The following is a 26,302-nucleotide window of genomic DNA, read 5'->3' on the forward strand; positions in this document are numbered from 1 at the left end:
GGGTTATTTAGTACAAGTACCCTGTGATATTTATCCAGTTTTTACTGTGCATGGATATATCTGTTTATATACATAGCTTTACTCAGTAATAGTATTGCTAGTCCAGTGCAGTTTTATTGTTTGTCATAATTCCTGCATTGTACATGTGATTGTGTATGTGCATATAGCTGTTGGGTGATCTACACTCCGTGTATCTCACTTCTACTGCTATCCCTATATTCTGTAACCTGAGGGGGCTCCATGCGTCAGGGTTATTAGATAATATAGGTATTTCACAGGATATACGTATTTTGTATTTTTCTCTGTGTTTTTCAGTCACATTTGACCTCAGAAATCCTCTGTTATTGCTGTCTCACTGCACGGAGGGTTTGTTTTAGGTATTATATCTGCTGATATTGTACTGTGTCGCCCGTGGTTTACGCTTTCATACCATGTCAGCTACAGGGGGCGATGTGTCTGGGGCTGATTCCGCAGGATAACATGGCTGCGGAGGGTTCATGTTTTGGGGGTTCTTTACCCCCCAGTCAGTTTGTAACAACGGGGGCACATCAGGGCCCGCCTTGGTCTGCCTTTTCTAATTTACTGCACGCTGGTAACTAGACTTGCGCCCCCTATGGGACCTCCTGTGCCTTATCAGCCTTATATGGTCCCTGCGGTTAATCCGCCATGGACAGATGCTCTGTCCACTCAGTTACAGCACTTGAATAAGTCTTTGGATAAACTTTTTCCTGACCCTTGCCCGCCTAAGACTAAACCTAAGAAGTTCTCTAAGGGGGCTGTTACTTCCTCTCAATCCACGCATGTTCCAGATACCTCTTCCGATGAAGATGGCATGTATACTGACCCCACAGACTCTGATCATGACGTTTCTGATGAGGAATCTGTTTCACAGGTGGATGTTCCTGATCTCCTAGAGGCTATCAGGCTCATTATTCAGATTGATGATGGTCCTGAGCCTGCTACTACATCTAAGAATCCGGACAGGTTCAAACGTCAGAAGGTTACTAAATTGGTTTTACCTCATTCTGACCATTTGGTTGACATACGTCAGGAATCCTGGGAGAACCCAGGAAAGAAATTCACCCCGCACAAGAAGATGCTAGCCTGCTATCCCCTTGCGGCAGAATTGAGTAAAATTGGGAAACTCCACCGCCGGTGCACTCGCAAATCGCTCGGCTGGTGGTGTCATCTGCTCTGCCTGTCGCTACCGTCACTTCTCCCAAGGAGCCGACGGATAAGTGTGTGGAGGGCTGCTTAAAAGCTATCTATACCCTTGCAGGTGCTGCGCATAGGCCCACCATTGCGGCTACTTGGGCCGCAGAAGCTATTGAGGCGTGGGCTCAGGAAATAGAGGCTGAGTTTCCGTCCAATTTTTCTGAACACGGCATCTCATTACATTAAAGAAGCAGCTTCAGATGCAGGTGTTCTGGCGGCCAAGGCTGCTACGACATCCATTTTGGTTCGCCGTATTCTCTGGTTACGGTCCTGGTCTGTGGACTTGGACTCTAAGAAAACCCTGGAGGTGCTCCCGTTTAAAGGAAACATCCTTTATCTTACGTCCTAGAGGATTCTGGGGTCCATATTCGTACAATGGGTATAGACTGGTCCACCAGGAGCCATTGGCACTTTAAGAGTTTAACAGTGTGCGCTGGTTCCTCCCTCTGCCCCTCCTACCAGACCCAGTTTAGAAAATGTGCCCGGAGTAGCCGGGCACAGCTAAGGAAGCTCCATAAGCGTTCCTTTAGTTTTATTATTTTTAATAGAGTTAAGGCACAGGGAGGCTGCTGGCAACAGGCTCCCTGCTTTGTGGGACTAAGGGGGGGGGGGGGGGGGGAGTAGTATCCGCCCTGCGGGGTCTGAGCCACTTACTCCGCTGACAGGACACTGAACTCCTGAGGGGATAGAACGATCGCCGCCACAGGGGATCGCTCACCCCAGCAGCATGCCGCCACCCCCTTACAGAGCCAGAAGATCGTGGCGAGTTAGTCACCGGCCCCCCTGATGAGCGGGGAGCCGGTGTGAAGATGGCGGCATCAGGGTAGGGAGCGCAGTATTAACCGTGCTCCGGAGCTCAGAGGCACACTGAGGGGCGCCCTGAGCCAGCGCCTACACCCTGCACTGGTCAGCAAGCTTGTCGGGGTCCCTGGGTCTCTGCCAACATATACCTCAGGCCAGTATAATCCTTGTGAAGAGCTGGAAGACGCGCCATCTTCAGGGGGCGGAGCTTCTCAGAGCATTCAGCGCCATTTTCTCTGCCTGCAGTCTTCAGTACTGTCCCTCCACATCAACTCCAGCTATCTGTACGGTACCAGGGAGTTGTAGAATGGGGGGAGGCAGTGTATACACTGTGTCTACCTATTAAGGAGCACAGTCAGCGCGGGGTGGGGGATTCCCTGTTCCTCAGAAGCGCTGTGTGTGGGTTGGCTCCACTTTCTGTGTGTCTCTGCCATTCTTGGGGGGAAACTCTTTCTGCCATTACCCTGTGTGTATGTGGGGTGTGTGGGGATTGCAAGCAGCCATGTCTAGAGACTCTGTATCATATGCTGCGGAGGATATATCTTCTCAGGTAGATCCATTCCATGTAATCAGGATTGCACTGTTGTAGCACATATCCCAGCTAGGGAACCGGAGTGGTTAGCCTCTCTTAAGGGGGTTATTTCTCAGATTTCTGAGAGGGTTGCACAGACTGAGAATGTTACTTAGGCTTTACAGTCCACTATGGCAGTATGGTCTGGTTCTGTTCCCTCAGGCCCTCCTGCGGCACACCTTCAAAAACGTGCTCTTGCCCAAATTACGCAGGATGACACGGATACCGATTCCGACACAGCAGACGGTGATGGGAATGTGTTGAGAGGGGCGGCATCACTTGCTAAGGGGGTGCAGTTGATGATTGAAGCCATGAGAAATGTGTTGAATATTGCTGACGCAACTCCTGAGCAGGTTGAGGAGGCTTACTTCACTGATAATAAGAAAGCCTCGCTAACCTTCCCTGCATCTAAAGAATTAAATGCTATTTTTGAAAAATCCTGGGAGAACCCGGAGAAAAAATTCCAGATCCCCAAAAAAGGGTTCTGGTTGTTTTCCCTTCCCTGAGGAAGATAGGAAAAAAAAGGGGAAACCCCGCCTATAGTTAACGTATCTGTCTCCAGGCTGTCAAAGAAGGTTGGCTTACCTGTCCCAGGATCTACCGCGTCGAAAGAACCGGCTGATCGCAAGGTTGACACTACGCTCAAGTACATATGTACGGCTTCAGGGGCGATACTGCGGCCTACTATTGCCTGTGCATGGATTTCTAAAGCTATAGCAAAGTGGTCAGGCATACTACTAGAAGACTTGGCTACGATGGATAAGGGTAACGTTGAATTGTTTTTACGTAACATACAGGATTCTGCTGGATTTATGGTAGAATCCATGAAGGACCTGGGTTCCATGGCTGCAGGGATCTCCTCCATGTCCGTCTCGGCTCGAAGGGGTCTCTGGCTGCGCCAATGGTCTGCAGATGTGGAATCCAGAGAAGTGTGGAGAACCTACCCTACACAGGTCAGGCATTATTTGGGGAAGCGTTGGATGTGTGGATTTCCACAGCAACCACGGGTAAGTCTTCTTTTCTTCCCTCAGCTGCACTGGCTACGAAGAAACCTTTTTCTCCCAATACGTCACAGTCCTTTTGGCCCGCTAGGCTTAGAAGGAACAAGCCCTCTAACACCTTCTTTAGAGGATGTCGTGCTAAATCCAGAAAACCTGCACCTGCAGGTGCCCAGGACCAGAAGTCTGCTTCTGTTGCCTCAAAATCCTCAGCATGACGGTGGACCGCACAGCCTGGGGGTCGGTCAAGTGGGAGCAAGACTCCGGCATTTCAGCCACGTGTGGGTGTCGTTCGGCTTGGATCCCTGGGTGCAGGATATTGTGTCCTAGGGGTACAGGCTGGAGTTTCAAACTCTTTCACCTAACCGATTCTTCAAATCAGGCTTGCCAGCTTTGCTGACAGACAGGGCTATCCTACAGGAAGCTGTCAGAATATTGGAAATGTCAGAAGTCATTGTTCCGGGTCCACCACATCAGCAAAACAAGGGTTACTATTCGAATCTTTTTGTGGTACTGAAGCCGGATGGTTCGGTCAGGCCAATTTTAATCTTGAAATCTTTAAACCCTTATATAAGGGAGTTCAAATTCAAAATGTAGTCTTTGAAGACGGTGATCTCAGGTCTGGAGGAGGGGGAGTTTCTGGTGTCCCTGGACATCAAGGATGCGTACCTCCACATTCCCATGTGGTCGCCGCATAAGGCGTATCTCAGATTTGCACTGTTAGATCACTATCAGTTTCAAGCACTGCCATTCTGTCTCTCCACGGCACCAAGGATCTTCACCAAGGTGATGGCAGAGATGATTGTTCTCCGCAAGCAGGGGGTGAACATAATTCCATATCTGAACGACCTGCTGATCAAGGCATCGTCCTGGGAGAAGTTAAGGTCCATTGCTCTCACGACGCATCTGCTCAGGGAGCACGGTTGGATCCTGACCCTTCCAAAGTCTCATCTGAAGCCGACAAGGAGGCTGTCTTTCCAGGGGATGATCCTCGACACGGAGGTGCAGAGGGTGTTTCTCCCGGTGAAGGAAGCCTTGGTGATACAGTCAATGGTCCGGGATGTCTTAAAGCCTGCTCAGGTATCGATTCATCAATGCATCTGCCTTTTGGGTAAGATGGTTGCCTCCTACGAGGCTCTGCAGTTCGGAAGGTTTCATGCTCGGTCCTTTCAGCTGGATCTCCTGGACCAGTGGTTGGGATCTCACCTACACATGCACCAGAGGATACGTCTATTGCCGAAAGCAAGGATTTCACTCCTCTGGTGGCTACAACTGCTGCACCTTCTGGAGGACCGCAGGTTCGGGTTTCAGGACTGGATCCTTCTAACTACGGATGCAAGTCTCAGAGGTTGGGGAGCAGTCACTCAAGGGGAGACCTTCCAAGGAAGGTGGTCAAGTCAGGAATCCCTTCTTCCTATAAATATCCTGGAGCTAACAGCCGTGTACAACGGTCTTCTTCAAGCAGCACACCTTCTACAGGGGCAGGCTGTCCTGGTGTAGTCGGACAACGTGACCACGGTGGCCTACATAAACCGACAAGGCGGAATGAAGAGCAGAGCTGCAATGTCAGAGGTGGCAAGAATCCTCCTCTGGGCAGAAAGGCACGCAGTGGCGATGTCAGCAATCTTCATTCCGGGAGTAGACAACTGGGAAGCGGACATCCTCAGCAGACACGATCTCCATCCAGGAGAGTGGGGCTTCCACCTGGGGGTGTTCGAGGAGGTAACCGGTTGGTAAGGTGTACCTCACGTAGACATGATGGCCTCCCGTCTCAACAAGAAGCTGCGGAGGTACTGTTCCAGGTCGAGAGACCCACAAGCAGTGGCGGTGGACGCACTGGTGACACCGTGGGTGTTCAAGTCAGTATATGTGTTTACTCCACTTTCTCATTCCAAGAGTTCTACAGCTTGTAAAAAGAACAAGGGTTCAGGCAATCCTCATTGCTCTGGACTGTCCAAGGAGGGCTTGGTACGCGAATCTGCTGGATCTACTACTGGAAAATCCACGGCCTCTACCTCTTCGGGAGGATCTTCTACAACAGGGGCCATTCGCTTATCAAGACTTACCACGACTACGTTTGACGGCATGGCGGTTGAGCGCCAGATCTTTGCTCAGAAGGGTATTCCGAGCGTGGTTATTCCTACCTTGATACAGGCTAGGAAGGGAGTAACGTCTAAACATTACCATCGAATTTGGAAAAAATATGTGTCTTGGTGTGAATCCAAGAAGTTTCCTGCGGTGGAGTTTCAACTTGGACGGTTTCTCCTGTTCCTGCAAGCAGGTGTGGATATGGGCCTGAGATTGGGGTCACTAAAGGTCCAAATTTCGGCTTTATCCACTTCCTTCCAGAAACAATTGGCTGCCCTCCCTGAGGTTCAGACCTTTTTGAAAGGGGTTCTGCACATCCAGCCTCCCTTTGTGGCGCCGACGGCTCCCTGGGATCTTGATGTGGTGTTGCATTTCCTGCAATCGGATTGGTTTGAGCCTTTACAGGAGGCTGAGGTCAAGTTTCTCATGTGGAAGGCTGTCACTTTGTTGGCCTTAGCTTCTGCACAACATGTTTCGGAATTGGGGGCTTTGTCCTGTAAAAGTCCCTATTTGGTCTTCCATGAATATAGGGTGGAACTCAGGACTCGTCAACGGTTCCTTCCAAAAGTTGTCGGCTTTTTATATCAACCAACCTATTGTGGTGCCAGTGGCTACTGACTCAGTTGCTTCAAAGGCCTTGGATATTGTGAGGGCTTTGAAGATCTATGTGAAGAGGACTGCCCATCACAGAGAAAATCGGACTCTCTGTTTGTCCTGTATGATCCCAAGAAAATTGGGTGTCCTGTTTCTAAGCAGACGATTTCTCGCTGGATGAGGTACACTATCCAGCATGCTTATTCTACGGCAGGATTGCGTGTCCAAAATCTGTTAAGGCCCACTCTACTCGTAAGCTTCCCAGGTGTCTCGGCTTTACAGCTTTGCCGAGCGGCTACTTGGTCTGGGTCGAACACGTTTGCTAAGTTTTACAAGTAAGATACTTTGGCTTCTGATGACCTCAAGTTTGGTCAAGCAGTTCTGCAGGAGCCTCCGCGTTCTCCCTCCCGTTCTGGGAGCTTTGGTACATCCCCATGTTACTAATATGGACCCCAGCATCCTCTAGGACGTAAGAGAAAATAGGATTTTAATTACCTACCGGTAAATCCTTTTCTTGTAGTCCGTAGAGGGTGCTGGGCTCACGCCCAGCGCTTCGTTATCCTGCATTGGTTTTTTGGTTCAGTACTGCCTTGTTCCTAGGTAACTTCTGCGTTTCTTTACTGTTTCAGCTGTTGCTGAGTTTTCTGGCTTGTTTGCCAGGTTTTCCATGTTTGTATGAGCAGGTATGTTTCTCGCCACTATCTGTGTAATTCCTTCTCTCGAAGTATGTCGTCTCCTCGGGCACAGTTTCTAGACTGGGTCTGGTAGGAGGGGCATAGAGGGAGTAGCCAGCCCACACTGTTAAACTCTTAAAGTACCAATGGCTCCTGGTGGACCCGTCTATACCCATGGTACTAATATGGACCCCAGCATCCTCTACGGACTACGAGAAAAGGATTTACCGGTAGGTAATTAAAATCCTATTTTTGGTGAGGATCTCCACAAGATTGTCGCTGACTTGGCGCCTGCTAACACTGCATGTCTACTTAGTACTACTCCTTCGGCCCCGAAGTACTTCCTTTCGTTCCTTTCGCCCTCCGGGTCAGGCGTACCCGAAACAGTCTTGCACTTCCAGAACCACCAAGCCTAAACGTGCCTGGGCTGCCCGTCAGCCGGTTTCCAAATCTGACAAGCCTGCGGCATGACGGGGCGGGCCTCACCCTGGGGGATCCCAGGGTGGGAGTATGACTTCTACAGTTTATCCAGGTATGGTTGAAGACAACTTCAGACGCTTGGGTACGGGAAGTCGTCGCTCACGGATACGCTATATCTTTCAAGACACATCCCCCTCATCGCTGTTGCCTGACGGACATACCTTCGGATCAGGTGAAGGCAACAACTCTCCGTTTAGTGGTACAATATCTCCTGGACACCGGAGTGGTAATGCCGGTGCCTCTGGCCCAGAGGGGCAGGAGTACTATTCAACGCTGTTCCTAGTCCCCTAAACCGAATGGTTCCTCCCGGCTCATTCTCAACCTCAAATCTTTGATCAAGTTTGTGAAGGTCTCCAAGTTTTGTATGGAGACCCTTCGCTCTATTGTCCTGGCTTTGGAACCAGGGGACTATATGGTATCCCCTGGATATACAGGATGCTTACCTGCATATCCCTATTGGCATGTCACATCGGCAATACCTGCGATTTGCTATTGGCAATCTCCATTATCAATTCTGGGCCGTACCGTTTAGTCTGACCACGGCTTCGCAAATTTTCACCAAGGTCATGGCAGTTATGACTGCTTCACTCCACCGTTGGGGCATCTGGATCCTGCCGTATCTGGACGACTTGCTGATCCTGGCCAATTCCCCAGAAGTTCTCCTCCTCCGTCATTTGGATCTGGTAGTCCAGTTTCTGCAAGCCCACGGGTGGCTTATCAACTGGAAGAAATCATCCCTGGTCCCTGCCCAGAGCATGGTGCATCTGGGAGCGTTGTTGGACACACACAACCAGAGGTTGTTTTTGTTACGGGAGAAAGTCCTGAAACTTCAGGACAAGATACGTTGCTTCCTCTCTCGGCCGCGTGTGTCGATACACTCGGCGATGCAAGTACTAGGCCTTATGGTGTCTGCTTTCGACATGGTGGAGTATGCTCAATTTCATTGCCGCCCTCTGCAGAAACTGATTCTTGCCAAGTGGGACGCCTGCCTCACCGGATCAGGTCTCAAATGATCTCCTTGTCTCCGGAGGTCCGTCTGTCACTGACCTGGTGGCTGCAGGACCAATGTTGAGCAGGGGTTGTCTTTTCTGGATCTCCAACTGGGTCCTTCTGACGACGGATGCCAGTCTGAGGGGTTGGGGCGCGTTGTTGGAGCAACACTCTCTTCAGGGTCGGTGGACCAGGGAGGAGTCTCTCCTCCCGATAAACATTCTGGAATTGCGGGCAGTGTTCAATGCTCTGAAACTGGCCCAGCATCTGGTACTGAACAGGCCTGTTCAAGTACAGTCAGACAACGCCACCACGGTGGCGTACATAAATCATCAAGGCGGCACTCAAAGCCGCATGGCAATGATGGAAGAGTCAATGATTCTTCAATGGGCGGAACGCCATCTGCCAGCCATATCGGCAGTGTTCATTCCGGGGGTCCTCAACTGGGAAGCAGACTCCCTCAGTCGTCAGGACGTACACGCCGGAAAGTGGAGCCTTCATCCAGAAGTATTTATACTCCTAGTTGGCAAGTGGGGCCTGCCAGATGTAGACCTGATGGCATCTCGAATAAGTCACAAGGTTCCGATCTTCGGAGCAAGAACAAGGGATCCTCAAGCAGCGTTCGTAGACGCACTGGCAATACCATGGAACTTTCGGCTGCCGTACGTGTTCCCTCCGGTGTCACTCCTGCCCAGAATAGTGAGGAAGTTCAAGCAAGAAGGAGTAATCCTTCTAATAGCTCCAACGTGGCCCAGATGGCATTGGTTCTCAGACCTACAGGGCCTCTCGTTGGATTGTCCCCTTCTACTTCCACGACGAGCAGATCTCCTCGTTCAGGGCCCTTGTGTTTACCAGGATTTGGCCTGACTGGCTTTGACGGCGTGGCTCTTGAAGCTTCCGTACTGAGGGCCAAAGGATTTTCTGAGGCGGTCATTCAAACTATGTTGAAGGCCCGTAAGTCGGCTTCTGCTCGGATTTACCATAGGGTCTGGAATTCTTACTTTGCTTGGTGCGCATCTAACAATCATGACGTTTTCAAGTTTTCCAAACTTTTGGCCTTCCTACAACAGGGCCTGGACTTGGGCCATCGGCTGGCCTCCCTCAAGGTTCATATTTCTGCCTTGTCTGTATGGTTTCAGAGAAAAATTGCGACTCTGCCTGATGATCATACATTCACTCAGGGTGTTTTACGGATTCAACCTCCCTATGTCCCACCTGTGGCTCCTTTGGATTTGTCGGTGGGTCTGGAGGCTTTGCAAGAGTCTCCGTTTGAACCTCTTGAATCTGTGGACCTTAAGTGGCTTTTCCTCAAGGTCTTGTTTCTGCTGGCTATTGCCTCCGTTAGACGGGTATCAGATTTGGGTGCCTTGTCTTGTAGGTCCCCCTATCTGATTATTCACCGTGACCAGGCGGTTCTTTGGACGTGCCCTGGTTATCTACCTAAGGTGGTGTCTTCTTTTCTCCTTAACCAGGAGATTGTGGTTCCGGCCTTTGTCTCTCTGGATTTATCCTCCAAAGAGCGGTATTTGGATGTGGTTCGGGCTCTCCGTATCTATGTGAAGAGGACAACCTCCGTTAGGAAGTCTGATTCTCTTTTTGTACTGTTTGGTTTTCACAAACGTGGCTGGCTTGCTAACAAGCAGATCTTGGCCAGATGGATTAGAATGGTGATTGCACATGCTTATGTACAGGCTGGCCTTCCAGCTCCTGCTGCCATCAAAGCCCATTCTACTCGGTCTGTTGGACCTTCTTGGGCGGCCTGCCGTGGTGCGACTCTTGAACAATTGTGCAAGGCGGCTACATGGTCCTCAGTGAACACGTTCATAAGGTTCTATGACTTCGATACTTAAGCCTCCTTTGGACGCCGGGTTCTTGGGCCCGCTACAGTGCGTCCCCTTCCATGAGGAACTGCTTTAGGACATCCCCGATGTTATTCCCTGCGGAATACCAGTGTACCCCACTGCAGAAAAGGAGATTTATGGTAAGAAATCTCTTTCTGCGAGGTACACTAGATTCCACAGGGTGCCCACCCTGACGCACTTAGCTTCTTTGGGTTTGTATGGCATTAGCTGCTGATACCTTCTCCTGTCGTGAGAATGTGGTGTACGTGGCTACTAACGGTTGTGTTATCTTTTGCCTGCTACTGCATTGGACTGGTTAACAAAACTGAGCTCCTGTGCACGGAGGCAGGGTTATAGAGGAGGCCACGCTGAGCATCTTGGGAAAAGTCAAAGCTTTTAGCATGTTGGTGCCTCTGATCAAGATCCCACTCTACACCCCGATGTTATTCCCTGTGCAATCCAGTGTACCTCGCAGAAAGAGATTTAACAAGGGTAAGTTCTCACCATAAATCTCCTTTTTAAAATACTATATGAATAAATATCTAGCTGTGTTTTAAGTATCTAATGGCTTAAAAAATAGTCATGTACTGAGGCAACTTGGGTTACTGTATTGCACTTTCTAAGCACAGATTGTAAGAAGCCCCTTTTATCACGACTAATACAAGGTTAAGTGACTGGTTATATGTTTTCATTAAATAGTTTGACTTGTGTTCATGTGTTTTTAGGCGCACTCTTGCTGATATAATTATGGAAAAGATCACCGAAAAGCAGACGGAAGTAGAAACAGTGATGTCGGAGGTTTCTGGAAGACCTATGCCACAGCTAGACCCCAGGGTGCTAGAAGTATATAAAGGAGTGAAAGAGGTGAACTATGAAGTTGTCAAAAAATGATTTTCTTTATCTCCGTTTAACATGCTCAGAAGTTGCATTATAGCAAGTGTTTTTCTTCCACATGTCATTTTATTGTAACTATAAAATGCAATGATGAGCACTAATTTTCTCTAACTCAGAGAGGAACAGCCTGACGCTAAAGGTCTTTCCTGTTACGGATTTTTTTCACATGTATTTCAGCTCTTTATGCTTCTTCTAACGCTACGGTTATGGTTAATGTCTAACTATTAGATACTCTCCCGATTTTGAATGAGACTAGACAAGGTTGTCCCTTTCCACCTCTAATCTTTTGCCCAGCAGGTCTGGGAATCTGGTCATGGCATGCAGGTGGGGAATCATTGGGGTGGGTAATATTTATTATTTCTCTGACGTCCTAGTGGATGCTGGGAACTCCGTAAGGACCATGGGGAATAGCGGCTCCGCAGGAGACTGGGCACAAAAGTAAAGCTTTAGGACTACCTGGTGTGCACTGGCTCCTCCCCCTATGACCCTCCTCCAAGCCTCAGTTAGATTTTTGTGCCCGGCCGAGAAGGGTGCACACTAGGGGCTCTCCTGAGCTTCTTAGTGAAAGTTTAGTTTTAGGTTTTTTATTTTCAGTGAGACCTGCTGGCAACAGGCTCACTGCATCGAGGGACTAAGGGGAGAAGAAGCGAACTCACCTGCGTGCAGAGTGGATTGGGCTTCTTAGGCTACTGGACACCATTAGCTCCAGAGGGACCGAACACAGGCCCAGCCTCGGAGTCCGGTCCCAGAGCCACGCCGCCGGCCCCCTTACAGAGCCAGAAGCAAGAAGAGGTCCGGAAAATCGGCGGCAGAAGACATCCTGTCTTCACCAAGGTAGCGCACAGCACTGCAGCTGTGCGCCATTGCTCCTCCGCACACTTCACACTTCGGTCACTGAGGGTGCAGGGCGCTAGGGGGGGGCACCCTGAGCAGCAATAAAAACACCTTGGCTGGCGAAAATACATCACATATAGCCCCCAGGGCTATATGGATGAATTTTAACCCCTGCCAGATTCCACAGAAAAACGGTAGAAAAGGCCGCCGAGAAGGGGGCGGAGCCTATCTCCTCAGCACACTGGCGCCATTTTCTCTCACAGCTCCGTTGGAGGGAAGCTCCCTGGCTCTCCCCTGGAGTTACTACACTACAGAAAGGGGATAAAAAAGAGAGGGGGGCACTAATTAGGCGCAGTATAACAATACAGCAGCTATAAGGGGAAAAACACTTATATAAGGTTATCCCTGTGTGTATATATATATATATATATATATATATATATATATATATATATATATATATATATATATATATATATATAGCGCTCTGGTGTGTGCTGGCATACTCTCCCTCTGTCTCCCCAAAGGGCTAGTGGGGTCCTGTCCTCTATCAGAGCATTCCCTGTGTGTGTGCTGAGTGTCGGTACGTTGTGTCGACATGTATGAGGAGAAAAATGAGGTGGAGGCGGAGCAATTGCCTGTAACAGAGATGTCACCCCCTAGGGAGTCGACATCTGAGTGGATGAGCTTATGGAAGGAATTATGTGAGTCAGCTCTTTACAAAAGATTGATGACATGAGACAGCCGGCGACTCAGCCTGTGCCTGTCCAGGTGTCTCAAAAGCCATCAGGGGCTCTAAAACGCCCGTTACCGCAGATGGCAGATACAGACGCCGACACGGATACTGACTCCAGTGTCGACAATTAAGAGACGAATGTGACTTCCAGTAGGGCCACACGTTACATGATTGAGGCTATGGAAAATGTTTTTCTCTAACGTCCTAAGTGGATGCTGGGGACTCCGTAAGGACCATGGGGAATAGCGGCTCCGCAGGAGACTGGGCACAAAAGTAAAGCTTTAGAACTACCTGGTGTGCACTGGCTCCTCCCCCTATGACCCTCCTCCAAGCCTCAGTTAGATTTTTGTGCCCGAACGAGAAGGGTGCACACTAGGTGGCTCTCCTGAGCTGCTTAGTGAAAAGTTTAGTTTTAGGTTTTTTATTTTCAGTGAGACCTGCTGGCAACAGGCTCACTGCATCGAGGGACTAAGGGGAGAAGAAGCGAAGGCACCTGCGTGCAGAGTGGATTGGGCTTCTTAGGCTACTGGACATTAGCTCCAGAGGGACGATCACAGGCCCAGCCATGGATGGGTCCCAGAGCCGCGCCGCCGGCCCCCTTACAGAGCCAGAAGACAGAAGAGGTCCGGAAAATCGGCGGCAGAAGACGTCCTGTCTTCACCAAGGTAGTGCACAGCACTGCAGCTGTGCGCCATTGCTCCTCAGCACACTTCACACTTCGGTCACTGAGGGTGCAGGGCGCTAGGGGGGGGCGCCCTGAGCAGCAATAAAAACACCTTGGCTGGCGAAAATACATCACATATAGCCAGTGGTGCAAGTAGAAAAAATGTCTTACGGGTACTGTGTGCGCGCGCCGAAGGCGCGCGCGCAAAAAAAATGGGTGTGGCCAAATGCCACATGGGGCGTGGCCAATGAAAATGGGGGCGTGATACACATATGGGGGAGGGGCAGATACACGTATGACCCCAATAGTGTCAGATACACGTTGCACCACAGTGCTAGATATACATTGCCCCACAGTGCCAGATACATATAACCCCACAGTGCCAGATACACATTGCCCCACAGTGCCAGATACACAAATGTCCCCAGAGTGTCAGATACACATTGCCTCACAGTGCCAGATACACATTGCCCCACAGTGCCAGATGCACATTGCCCCACAGTGCCAGATACACAAATGTCCCCAGAGTGCCAGATACACATTGCCCCACAGTGCCAGATACACATTGCCCCACAGTGCCAGATACACATTGCCCCACAGTGCCAGATACACAAATGTCCCCAGAGTGCCAGATACACATTGCCCCACAGTGCCAGATACACATTGCCCCACAGTGCCAGATGCACATTGCCCCACAGTGCCAGATGCACATTGCCCCACAGTGCCAGATACACATTGCCCCACAGTGCCAGATACACATTGCCCCACAGTGCCAGATACAGAAATGCCCCCAGAGTGCCATACATTGCCTCACAGTGTCAGATACACATTGCCCCACAGTGCTAGATACACAAATGCCCCCACTGTGTCAGATATACATTGCCCCCCGTGCCAGATACAGAAATGCCCCTACAGTGCCAGATATGCCCCCAGTGCCAGATATCCTCCAGTGCCAGGTATACATGCCCCCCTGTGCCAGATATCCCCCAGTGCCAGGTATACATGCCCCCCTGTGCCAGATATCCCCCAGTGCCAGGTATATATGCCCCCCTGTGCTAGATATGCCCCCAGTGCCAGATATCCCCCAGTGCCAGGTATACATGCCCCCTCAGTGCCAGATATCCCCCAGTGCCAGGTATACATGCCCCCCCAGTGCCAGATATCCCCCAGTGCCAGGTATACATGCCCCCCTGTGCCAGATATCCCCCAGTGCCAGGTATATATGCCTCCCTGTGCCAGATATGCCCCCAGTGCCAGGTATACATGCCCCCCTGTGCCAGATATCCCCCAGTGCCAGGTATATATGCCCCCCTGTGCCAGATATGCCCCCAGTGCCAGGTATACATGCCCCCCTGTGCCAGATATCCCCCAGTGCCAGGTATATATGCCCCCCTGTGCCAGATATGCCCCCAGTGCCAGGTATATAATATATGCCCCCCTGTGCCAGATATGCCCCCAGTGCCAGGTATACATGCCCCCCCAGTGCCAGGTATAACATGCCCCCCTCCCCTACTCACCGCTGCCGTCGCTGTCCTCCTGTCTGTCATGTGAGGGAAGGAGAGTGCAGCCTGCGCCTCTCGTTCCCCTCAGTCTTCGGCGGGTGTCTCAGTTTAATTCAGCGCCGATCCGTGAGCCAATCAGAGCTCGCGGGTGCGAGCTCTGATTGGCTCACGGATCGGCGCTGAAGTAAACTGAAACACCCACCGGAGACTGAGGGGAACGAGAGGCGCAGGCTGCACTCTCCTGCCCTCACATCAGAGGCGTGTGCGGCGGTGCGGCGTGGGGGAGGGAGGGAAGGAAGAGGAGCGGCGGCCCGTCGGTGTGGGTACGGCGTACCCACGGCTAAATTCTTACGGGTACGCCGTACCCACCCGTACCCGCCCACTTGCACCACTGCATATAGCCCCCAGGGCTATATGGATGAATTTTAACCCCTGCCAGAATCCATAAAAAAGCAGGAGAAAAGTCCGCGAAAAAGGGGCGGAGCCTATCTCCTCAGCACACTGGCGCCATTTTCCCTCACAGCTCAGTTGGAGGGAAGCTCCCCTGGCTCTCCCCTGCAGTCACTACACTACAGAAAGGGTTAAAAAAGAGAAGGGGGCACTAATTAGGCGCAGTATTAACAATACAGCAGCTATAAGGGGAAAAACACTTATATAAGGTTATCCCTGTATATATATATAGCGCTCTGGTGTGTGCTGGCAAACTCTCCCTCTGTCTCCCCAAAGGGCTAGTGGGGTCCTGTCCTCTATCAGAGCATTCCCTGTGTGTGTGCTGTGTGTCGGTACATTTGTGTCGACATGTATGAGGAGAAAAATGATGTGGAGACGGAGCAGATTGCCTGTAATAGTGATGTCACCCCCTAGGGGGTCGACACCTGAGTGGATGAACTGTTGGAAGGAATTACGTGACAGTGTCAGCTCTGTATAAAAGACAGTGGTTGACATGAGACAGCCGGCTACTCAGCTTGTGCCTGTCAAGACATCTCATAGGCCGTCAGGGGCTCTAAAGCGCCCGTTACCTCAGATGGCAGATATAGACGCCGACACGGATACTGACTCCAGTGTCGACGGTGAAGAGACAAATGTGACTTCCAGTAGGGCCACACGTTACATGATTGAGGCAATGAAAAATGTTTTACACATTTCTGATAATACGAGTACCACCAAAAAGGGGTATTATGTTCGGTGAGGAAAAACTACCTGTAGTTTTCCTGAATCTGAGAAATTAAATGAGGTGTGTGATGATGCGTGGGTTTCCCCCGATAACAACTGATAATTTCTAAAATGTTATTGGCATTATATCCTTTCCCGCCAGAGGTTAGGGTGCGTTGGGAAACACCCCCTAGGGTGGATAAAGCGCTCACACGCTTGTAAGAACAAGGGCTCTACCCTCTCCTGAGATGGCCGCCCTTAAGGATCCTGCTGATAGAAAGCAGGAGGGTATCCTAAAATGTATTTACACACATACTGGTGTTATACTGCGACCAGCAATCGCCTCAGCCTGGATGTGCAGTGCTGGGTTGGCGTGGTCGGATTCCCTGACTGAAAATATTGATACCCTAGATAGGGACAGTATATTATTGCCTATAGAGCATTTGAAAGATGCATTTCTATATATGCGTGATGCACAGCGGAATATTTGCCGACTGGCATCAAGTCTAAGTGCGTTGTCCATTTCTACCAGTAGAGGGTTATGGACACGACAGTGGTCAGGTGATGCGGATTCCAAACGGCATTTGGAAGTATTGCCTTATTAAGGGGAGGAGTTATTTGGGGTCGGTCTTTCAGACCTGGTGGCCACGGCAACAGCTGGGAAATCCACGTGTGTACCCCAGGTCGCCTCTCAACATGAGAAGACGCCGTATTATCAGGCGCAGTCTTTTCGTGGACAAGCGGGCAAAAGGTTCCTCATTTCTGCCCCGTGACAGAGGGAGAGGAAAAAGGCTGCAGAAATCAGCCAGTTCCCAGGAACAGAAACCCTCTCCCGCCTCTGCCAAGCCCTCAGTATGACGCTGGGGCTTTACAAGCAGAATCAGGCACGGTGGGGGGCCCGTCTCAATGAATTTCAGCGCGCAGTGGGCTCACTCGCAAGTAGACCCCTGGATCCTTCAGGTGATATCTCAGGGGTACAAATTGGAATTCGAGACGTCTCCCCCTCGCCGTTTCCTAAAGTCGGCTTTACCGATGTCTCCTTCTGACAGGGAGACAGTTTTGGAAGCCATTCACAAGCTGTATTCCCAGCAGGTGATAATCAAGGTACCCCTCCTGCAACAGGGAACGGGGTATTATTCCACACTGTTGTGGTACCGAAGCCGGACGGCTCGGTGAGACCGATTCTAAATCTAAAATCTTTGAACACTTACATACAGAGGTTCAAATTCAAGATTGAGTCACTCAGAGCAGTGATTGCGAACCTGGAAGAAGGGGACTACATGATGTCTCGGGACATCAAGGATGCTTACCTTCATGTCCCAATTTACCCTTCTCACCAAGGGTACCTCAGGTTTATGGTACAGAACTGTCACTATCAGTTCAGACGCTGCCGTATGGATGGTCCACGGCACCCCGGGTCTTTACCAAGCTAATGGCCGAAATGATGATATTCCTTCGAAGGAAGGGAATTTTAGTTATCCCTTACTTGGACGATTCCCTGATAAGGGTAAGATCCAGGGAACAGTTGGAGGTCGGTGTAGCACTATCTCAGGTAGTGTTGCGGCAGCACGATTGGATTCTCAATATTCCAAAATCGCAGCTGGTTCCGACGACTCGTCTTCTGTTCCTAGGGATGATCCTGGACACAGTCCAGAAAAAGGTGTTTCTCCCGGAGGAGAAAGCCAGGGAGTTATCCGAGCTAGTCAGGAACCTCCTAAAACCGAGCCAACTCTCAGTGCATCAATGCACAAGGGTTCTGGGTAAAATGGTGGCTTCCTACGAAGCAATCCCATTCGGCAGATTCCACGCAAGAACTTTCCAGTGGGACCTGCTGGACAAATGGTCCGGGTCGCATCTTCAGATGCATCAGCGGATAACCCTGTCACCAAGGACAAGGGTGTCCCTCCTGTGGTGGTTGCAGAGTGCTCATCTTCTAGAGGGCCGCAGATTCGGCATTCAGGACTGGGTCCTGGTGACCACGGATGCCAGCATGCGAGGCTGGGGAGCAGTCACACAGGGAAGGAATTTCCAGGGCTTATGGTCAAGCCTGGAGACATCACTTCACATAAATATCCTGAAGCTAAGGGCCATTTACAATGCTCTAAGCTTAGCAAGACCTCTGCTTCAAGGTCAGCCGGTGTTGATCCAGTCGGACAACATCACGGCAGTCACCCACGTAAACAGACAGGGTGGCACAAGAAGCAGGAGGGCAATGGCAGAAGCTGCAAGGATTCTTCGCTGGGCGGAAAATCATGTGATAGCACTGTCAGCAGTATTCATTCCGGGAGTGGACAACTGGGAAGCAGACTTCCTCAGCAGACACGACCTCCACCCGGGAGAGTGGAGACTTCACCCAGAAGTCTTCCACATGATTATAAACCGTTGGGAAAAACTCGACAGGTATTGCGCCAGGTCAAGGGACCCTCAGGCAATAGCTGTAGACGCTCTGGTAACACCATGGGTGTACCAGTCAATGTATGTGTTCCCTCCTCTGCCTCTCATACCCAAGGTACTGAGATTGATAAGATGGAGAGGAGTAAGCACTATATTCGTGGCTCCGGATTGGCCAAGAAGGACTTGGTAACCGGAACTTCAAGAGATGCTCACGGAGGATCCGTGGCCTCTACCTCTAAGAAGGGACCTGCTCCAGCAAGGACCCTGTCTGTTCCAAGACTTACCTCGGCTGCGTTTGACGGCATGGCGGTTGAACGCCGGATCCTGAAGGAAAAAAGGCATTCCGGATGAAGTCATCCCTATCCTGATCAAAGCCAGGAAGGATGTAACCGCAAAACATTATCACCGCATTTGGCGAAAATATGTTGCGTGGTGCGAGGCCAGTAAGGCCCGACGGAGGAAATTCAACTGGGTCGATTCCTACATTTCCTGCAAACAGGAGTGTCTATGGGCCTGAAATTGGGGTCCATTAAGGTTCAAATTTCGGCCCTGTCAATTTTCTTCCAAAAAGAACTAGCTTCAGTCCCTGAAGTTCAGACGTTTGTAAAAGGGGTACTGCATATACAGCCTCCTTTTGTGCCTCCAGTGGCACTTTGGGATCTCAATGTAGTTTTTGGGTTCCAAAAGTCACATTGGTTTGAACCACTTAAATCTGTGGAGTTAAAATATCTCACATGGAAAGTGGTCATGCTGTTGGCCCTGGCCTGGGCCAGGCGCGTGTCAGAATTGGCGGCTTTATCCTGTAAAAGCCCTTATCTGATTTTCCATTCGGACAGGGCGGAATTGAGGACTCGTCCTCAGTTTCTCCCTAAGGTGGTTTCAGCGTTTCACCTGAACCAACCTATTGTGGTGCCTGCGGCTACTAGGGACTTGGAGGACTCCAAGTTGCTAGACGTTGTCAGGGCCCTGAAAATATATGTTTCCAGGACGGCTGGAGTCAGAAAATCTGACTCGCTGTTTATCCTGTATGCACCCAACAAGCTGGGTGCTCCTGCTTCTAAGCAGACTATTGCTCGTTGGATTTGTAGTACAATTCAGCTTGCACATTCTGTGGCAGGCCTGCCACAGCCAAAAATCTGTAAATGCCCACTCCACAAGGAAGGTGGGCTCATCTTGGGCGGCTGCCCGAGGGGTCTCTGCTTTACAACTTTGCCGAGCAGCTACTTGGTCAGGAGCAAATACGTTTGTAAATTTCTACAAAATTGATACCCTGGCTGAGGAGGACCTGGAGTTCTCTCATTTGGTGCTGCAGAGTCATCCGCACTCTCCCGCCCGTTTGGGAGCTTTAGTATAATCCCCATGGTCCTTACGGAGTCCCCAGCATCCACTTAGGACGTTAGAGAAAATAAGAATTTACTTACCGATAATTCTATTTCTCGTAGTCCGTAGTGGATGCTGGGCGCCCATCCCAAGTGCGGATTGTCTGCAATACTGGTACATAGTTATTGTTACCAAAAAATCGGGTTATTGCTGTAGTGAGCCATCTTTTCTAGAGGCTCCTCTGTTATCATGCTGTTAACTGGGTTTAGATCACGAGTTATACGGTGTGATTGGTGTGGCTGGTATGAGTCTTACCCGGGATTCAAAATCCTTCCTTATTGTGTACGCTCGTCCGGGCACAGTATCCTAACTGAGGCTTGGAGGAGGGTCATAGGGGGAGGAGCCAGTGCACACCAGGTAGTTCTAAAGCTTTACTTTTGTGCCCAGTCTCCTGCGGAGCCGCTATTCCCCATGATCCTTACGGAGTCCCCAGCATCCACTACGGACTACGAGAAATAGAATTATCGGTAAGTAAATTCTTATTTTACACATTTCTGATAATACCAGTACCACTAAAAAGGGTATTATGTTGGGTGAGAAAAAACTGCCTGTAGTTTTTCCTGCATCTGAGGAATTAAATGAAGTGTGTGATGATGCGTGGGTTTCCCCCGATAAAAACTGTTAATTCCTAAAAAGTTATTAGCATCATACCCCTTCCCGCCAGAGGATAGGGCACGTTGGGAAACACCCCCTAAGGTGAATAAAGCGCTCACACGCTTGTCTAAACAGGTGGCACTACCGTCCCCGGATACGGCCGCCCTTAAGGAACCTGCTGACAGAAAGCAGTAAAATATCCTAAAATGTATATACACTCACACGGGTGTGATACTGCGACCAGCAATCGCCTCAGCCTGGATGTGCAGTGCTGGGGTGGCTTGGTCGGATTCCCTGACTGACAATATTGATACCCTAGATAGGGACAGTATATTACTGACTATAGAGCATTTAAAAGATGCATTTCTATATATGCGTGATGCACAGAGGGATATTTGCCGACTGGCATCAAGAGTAAGTGCGCTGTCCATTTCTGCCAGAAGAGGGTTATGGACAAGACAGTGGTCAGGTGATGCTGATTCCAAAAGGCATATGGAAGTATCGCCTTATAAAAGGGAGGAGTTATTTGGGGTAGGTCTAACAGACCTGGTGGCCACGGCAACGGCTGGAAAATCCACAATTTTACCCCAGGTAGCCTCTCAACATAAGAAGACGCCGTATTATCAGGCGCAGTCCTTTGGGCCCCATAAGGGCAAGTGGGCAAAAGGCTCCTCATTTCTGCCCCGTGGCAGAGGGAGAGGAAAAAGGCTGCAGCAAACAGCCAGTTCCCAGGAACAGAAGCCCTCTCCCGGTTTCTGCCAAGTCCTCAGCATGACGCTGGGGCTTTACAAGCGGACTCAGGCACGGTGGGGGCCCGTCTCAAAAATTTCAGCGCGCAGTGGGCTCACTCACAGGGGATCCCTGGATCCTTCAGGTGGTATCTCAGGGGTACAAATTGGAATTCGAGACGTCTCCCTTTCGCCGTTTTCCTAAAGTCTGCTTTACCGACGTCTCCCTCCGACAGGGAGGCGGTATGGGAAGCCATTCACAAGCGCTATTCCCAGCAGGTGATAATCAAGGTACCCCTCCTACAACAGGGAAAGGGGTATTATTCCACGCTGTTTGTGGTACCGAAGCCGGACGGCTCGGTGAGACCTAATTTAAATCTGAAATCCTTGAACACTTACATACAAAGGTTCAAATTCAAGATGGAGTCACTCAGAGCGGTGATGGCAAACCTGGAAGAAGGGGATTATATGGTGTCTCTGGACATCAAGGATGCTTATCTCCATGTCCCAATTTACCCTTCTCACCAAGGGTACCTCAGGTTTGTGGTACAGAACTGTCACTATCAGTTTCAGACGCTGCCGTTTGGTTTGTCCACGGCACCCCGGGTCTTTACCAAAGTAATGGCCGAAATGATGATACTCCTTCGAAGGAAGGGAGTTTTAATTATCCCTTACTTGGACGATCTCCGGATAAGGGCAAGATCCAGGGAACGGTTGGTAGTCGGGGTAGCACTATCTTAAGTAGTGTTGCGGCAGCACGGTTGGATTCTTAATATTCCAAAATCGCAGCTGATCCCGACGACACGTCTTCTATTCCTAAGGATGATCCTGGACACAGTCCAGAAAAAGGTGTTTCTCCAGGAGGAGAAAGCCAGGGAGTTATCCGAACTAGTCAGAAACCTCCTAAAACCAGGCCAAGTGTCAGTGCAGCAGTGCACAAGGGTCCTGGGAAAAATGGTGGCTTCCTACGAAGCAATTCCATTCGGCAGATTCCACGCAAGAACTTTCCAGTGGGACCTGCTGGAAAAGTGGTCCGGATCGCATCTTCAGATGCATCAGCGGATAACCCTGTCACCAAAGACAAGGGTGTCTCTCCTGTGGTGGTTGCAGAGTGCTCATCTTCTAGAGGGCGCAGATTCGGCATTCAGGACTGGGTCCTGGTGACCACGGATGCCAGCCTGCGAGGCTGGGGAGCAGTCACACAGGGAAAAAATTTCCAGGGCTTGTGGTCAAGCCTGGAGACATCACTTCACATAAATATCTTGGAGCTAAGGGCCATTTACAATGCCCTAAGCCAAGCAAGACCTCTGCTTCAAGGTCAGCCGGTGCTGATCCAGTCGGACAACATCACGGCAGTCGCCCACGTAGAGAAGCTGCAAGGATTTTTCGCTGGGCGGAAAATCATGTGATAGCATTGTCAGCAGTGTTCATTCCGGGAGTGGACAACTGGGAAACAGACTTCCTCAGCAGAAGTCTTCCACATGATTGTAAACCGTTGGGAAAAACCAAAGGTGGACATGATGGCGTCCCGCCTAAACAAAAAATTGGACAGGTATTACGCCAGGTCAAGGGACCCTCAGGCAATAGCTGTGGACGCTCTGGTAACACCGTGGGTGTACCAGTCAGTGTATGGGTTCCCTACTCTTCCTCTCTTACCAAAAGTATTGAGAATTATAAGACGGAGGGGAGTAAGAACTATACTCGTGGCTCCGGATTGGCCAAGAAGGACTTGGTACCCGGAACTTCAAGAGATGCTCACGGAGGACCCGTGGCCTCTACCTCTAAGAAGGGACCTGCTCCATCAAGGACCCTATCTATTCCAAGACTTACCGCGGCTGCGTTTGACGGCAGGGCGGTTGAACGCCGGATCCTGAAGGAAAAAGGCATTCCGGATGAAGTCATCCCTACCCTAATCAAAGCCAGGAAGGATGTAACCGCAAAGCATTATCACCGCATTAGGCGAAAATATGTTGCGTGGTGCGAGGCCAGTAAGGCCCCGATGGAGGAATTTCAACTAGGTCGATTCCTGCATTTCCTGCAAACAGGAGTGTCTATGGGCCTAAAATTGGGGTCCATTAAGGTTCAAATTTCGGCCCTGTCAATTTTCTTCCAGAAAGAACTAGCTTCAGTTCCTGAAGTTCAGACGTTTGTAAAAGGGGTACTGCATATACAGTCTCCTTTTGTGCCTCCAGTGGCACCTTGGGATCTCAATGTAGTTTTGGGGTTCCTAAAGTCACAATGGTTTGAACCACATGAATCTGTGGAGTTAAAATATCTCACATGGAAAGTGGTCATGCTGTTGGCCCTGGCCTAGGCCAGGCGCGTGTCAGAATTGGCGGCTTTAGCCTGTAAAAGCCCTTATCTGATCTTCCATTCAGACAGGGCGGAATTGAGGATTCGTCCTCATTTTCTCCCTAAGGTGGTTTCAGCGTTTCATCTGGACAAACCTATTGTGGTACCTGCGGCTTCTAGTGACTTGGAGGACTCCAAGTTGTTGGACATTGTCAGGGCCCTGAAAATATATGTTTCCAGGACGGCTGGAGTCAGAAAATCTGACTCGCTGTTTATCCTGTATGCACCCAACAAGCTGGGTGCTCCTGCTTCTAAGCAGACTATTGCTCGTTGGATTTGTAATACAATTCAGCTTGCACATTCTGTGGCAGGCCTGCCATAGCCAAAATCTGTAAAAGCCCATTCCACAAGGAAGGTGGGCTCATCTTGGGCGGCTGCCCGAGGGGTCTCGGCTTTACAACTTTGCCGAGCAGCTATTTGGTCAGGGGCAAACACGTTTGCTAAATTCTACAAATTTGATACCCTGGCTGAGGAGGACCTGGAGTTCTCTCATTCGGTGCTGCAGAGTCATCCGCACTCTCCTGCCCGTTTGGGAGCTTTGGTATAATCCCCATGGTCCTTACGGAGTTCCCAGCATCCACTAGGACGTCAGAGAAAATAAGAATTTACTTACCGATAATTCTATTTCTCGTAGTCCGTAGTGGATGCTGGGCGCCCATCCCAAGTGCGGATTGTCTGCAATACTTGTACATAGTTATTGTAAACTAAATCGGGTTATTGTTGTTGTGAGCCATCTATCCAGAGGCTCCTCTGTTATCATGCTGTTAACTGGGTTCAGATCACAGGTTGTACGGTGTGATTGGTGTGGCTGGTATGAGTCTTACCCGGGATTCATAAATCCTTCCTTATTGTGTACGCTCGTCCGGGCACAGTATCCTAACTGAGGCTTGGAGGAGGGTCATAGGGGGAGGAGCCAGTGCACACCAGGTAGTCCTAAAGCTTTACTTTTGTGCCCAGTCTCCTGCGGAGCCGCTATTCCCCATGGTCCTTACGGAGTTCCCAGCATCCACTACGGACTACGAGAAATAGAATTATCGGTAAGTAAATTCTTATTATTTAGTTATAGATCTATCAATCTATAGATAAATGTAGAGTAAACCTGTACCGCAGCGCTTTGTAGTAAATATTTCAGTTATTCCCCTCAGTCACTGCAGCAGTAGAGCTTACAATTTATATTCCATATCGCATAGTCATGCATACACTCTAGGGCTCATATGTTGTTAGAAGCCAGTTAATGTAAAGTATCAGTATGTTTTTGGGATTGTGGAAGGAAATTGGAACACCCAGAGGAAACCCAAGCAAACAGAGGGAAAACATACAAATGCCAAAATATCAACTGGAATAAAAGAGACCACATATAAACTCTGTTACAGATGCTTCCCATCCAACTTCACTGCGCACTTTATGTTGGATGTAATTGTTTTCAGAGTGAAGCTGTGTGTCATCCTAGGGCAGCTGGGATAAACAATTATTTCTATCAATGCATATATATCAGAGCTGTAAATAAGAAAAGGAACGAAAACGCAGATGGAAGCTAGAAATAAACTACTATTAATTTTAGAAAAGTTAAAGGAGAAATTATGTAATACATTACTGATTGTGGGAAAACCCTGTTAAAGACTTACAGTATGTTCCTGGCTGATTGTCATATGGACTCTATCGGCACAGACAGCTATCTGCTATAAGTGCTGGATTCCAGGATTGGGGAGATGGGGAATGGCATAAATTGGGAAATTAGTTAAGTGTATACACATACAGTATGCGGGTCTGTGCTTTTTCTCCCTTCTCTGTAAAATGATAATTCAAACAAATAATTAGATGCCTTGCTCACTAGGCTGTGGTAAGACTTCTTGTCTCTTTTCAGGTCTTGTCCACATACCGTAGTGGTAAGTTGCCGAAAGCCTTCAAGATCGTCCCAGCTCTAGCAAACTGGGAGCAGATACTGTACATTACAGAGCCTGAGACCTGGACTGCTGCAGCAATGTATCAGGCCACACGGTATGTGTTTGTGTAATAACATTCATACCCAGCCCTCACTGTGATACTGTATTTTGTCTGATTGTATTGACTTTTAATTTTCTCACATTGCCAGGATCTTCTCTTCTAACTTACCTGAGCGTATGGCTCAGCGCTTCTACAACCTGGTTCTACTCCCACGTGTGAGAGATGACATTGCAGAGTACAAGCGCCTCAACTTCCACCTTTACATGGCTCTTAAAAAGGCATTGTTCAAACCTGGGGCATGGTTTAAAGGTATGCTCTTAGATTTATTGCTGTATTTTGAGTAAAGCTTGGTGGAAAATGAAATGTGCTACAGGACAACGCTTTCAAATCTAAAAATGACTGACAAAAAAAATCAAGATTTCTCCTTCATCCACTAGGGGCCACTGGAGTGCAGATACAATGGGGGATATAGTAGGCAGTAACTGGGAGCTGGCACTTAAAATTTATTAACCATGTGACTAGCTCCTCCCATACGATGTCCCCCCTCCAAGCCAGTCTTTCATTTGTGCCCAAGTGAGCTGGTTCACTCTTGGGACTTCTGAAGAATTTTTGATTTTTATTTATTATTTTATTTTTACTCACAGACTGGCAGCTCTGCCTCTGCCAGTCTGCACTGCGGGAGCTGCCGGCGGGGTCCCATCGCAGTTGCATGCGGCTCGGGATGGTCCCCGGCTGAAGGAGACACTAGCTCTCTGGAGCTAGCCGGACACCGCTGCGTGTCGGGGCCACTCCATCAGCGGAAGATTCCGGCAGCAGGGCAGCGGTGAGTATGACAAGCCTCATGGCTTAGAGCACTAATGCTGTGCACTATGTTGC

General features: G+C 49.7%; 1 protein-coding gene across 1 annotated transcript in view; it reads left to right on the forward strand.

The window, feature by feature from the left end:
* BYSL (bystin like) overlaps positions 1–26,302 on the forward strand; it is a 110,014-nt gene that overhangs the window by 26,563 nt on the left and 57,149 nt on the right. The window contains exons 3-5 of the mRNA XM_063955081.1: positions 10,978–11,116; positions 25,347–25,480; positions 25,575–25,735. Coding sequence (XP_063811151.1) covers positions 10,978–11,116; positions 25,347–25,480; positions 25,575–25,735 — 434 coding nt within the window. The remainder of the gene's footprint in view (positions 1–10,977; positions 11,117–25,346; positions 25,481–25,574; positions 25,736–26,302) is intronic.

The sequence above is a fragment of the Pseudophryne corroboree genome, chromosome 2 (genome assembly GCF_028390025.1).
Source record: "Pseudophryne corroboree isolate aPseCor3 chromosome 2, aPseCor3.hap2, whole genome shotgun sequence".
In the NCBI taxonomy this organism is placed as follows: Eukaryota; Metazoa; Chordata; class Amphibia; order Anura; family Myobatrachidae; genus Pseudophryne; species Pseudophryne corroboree.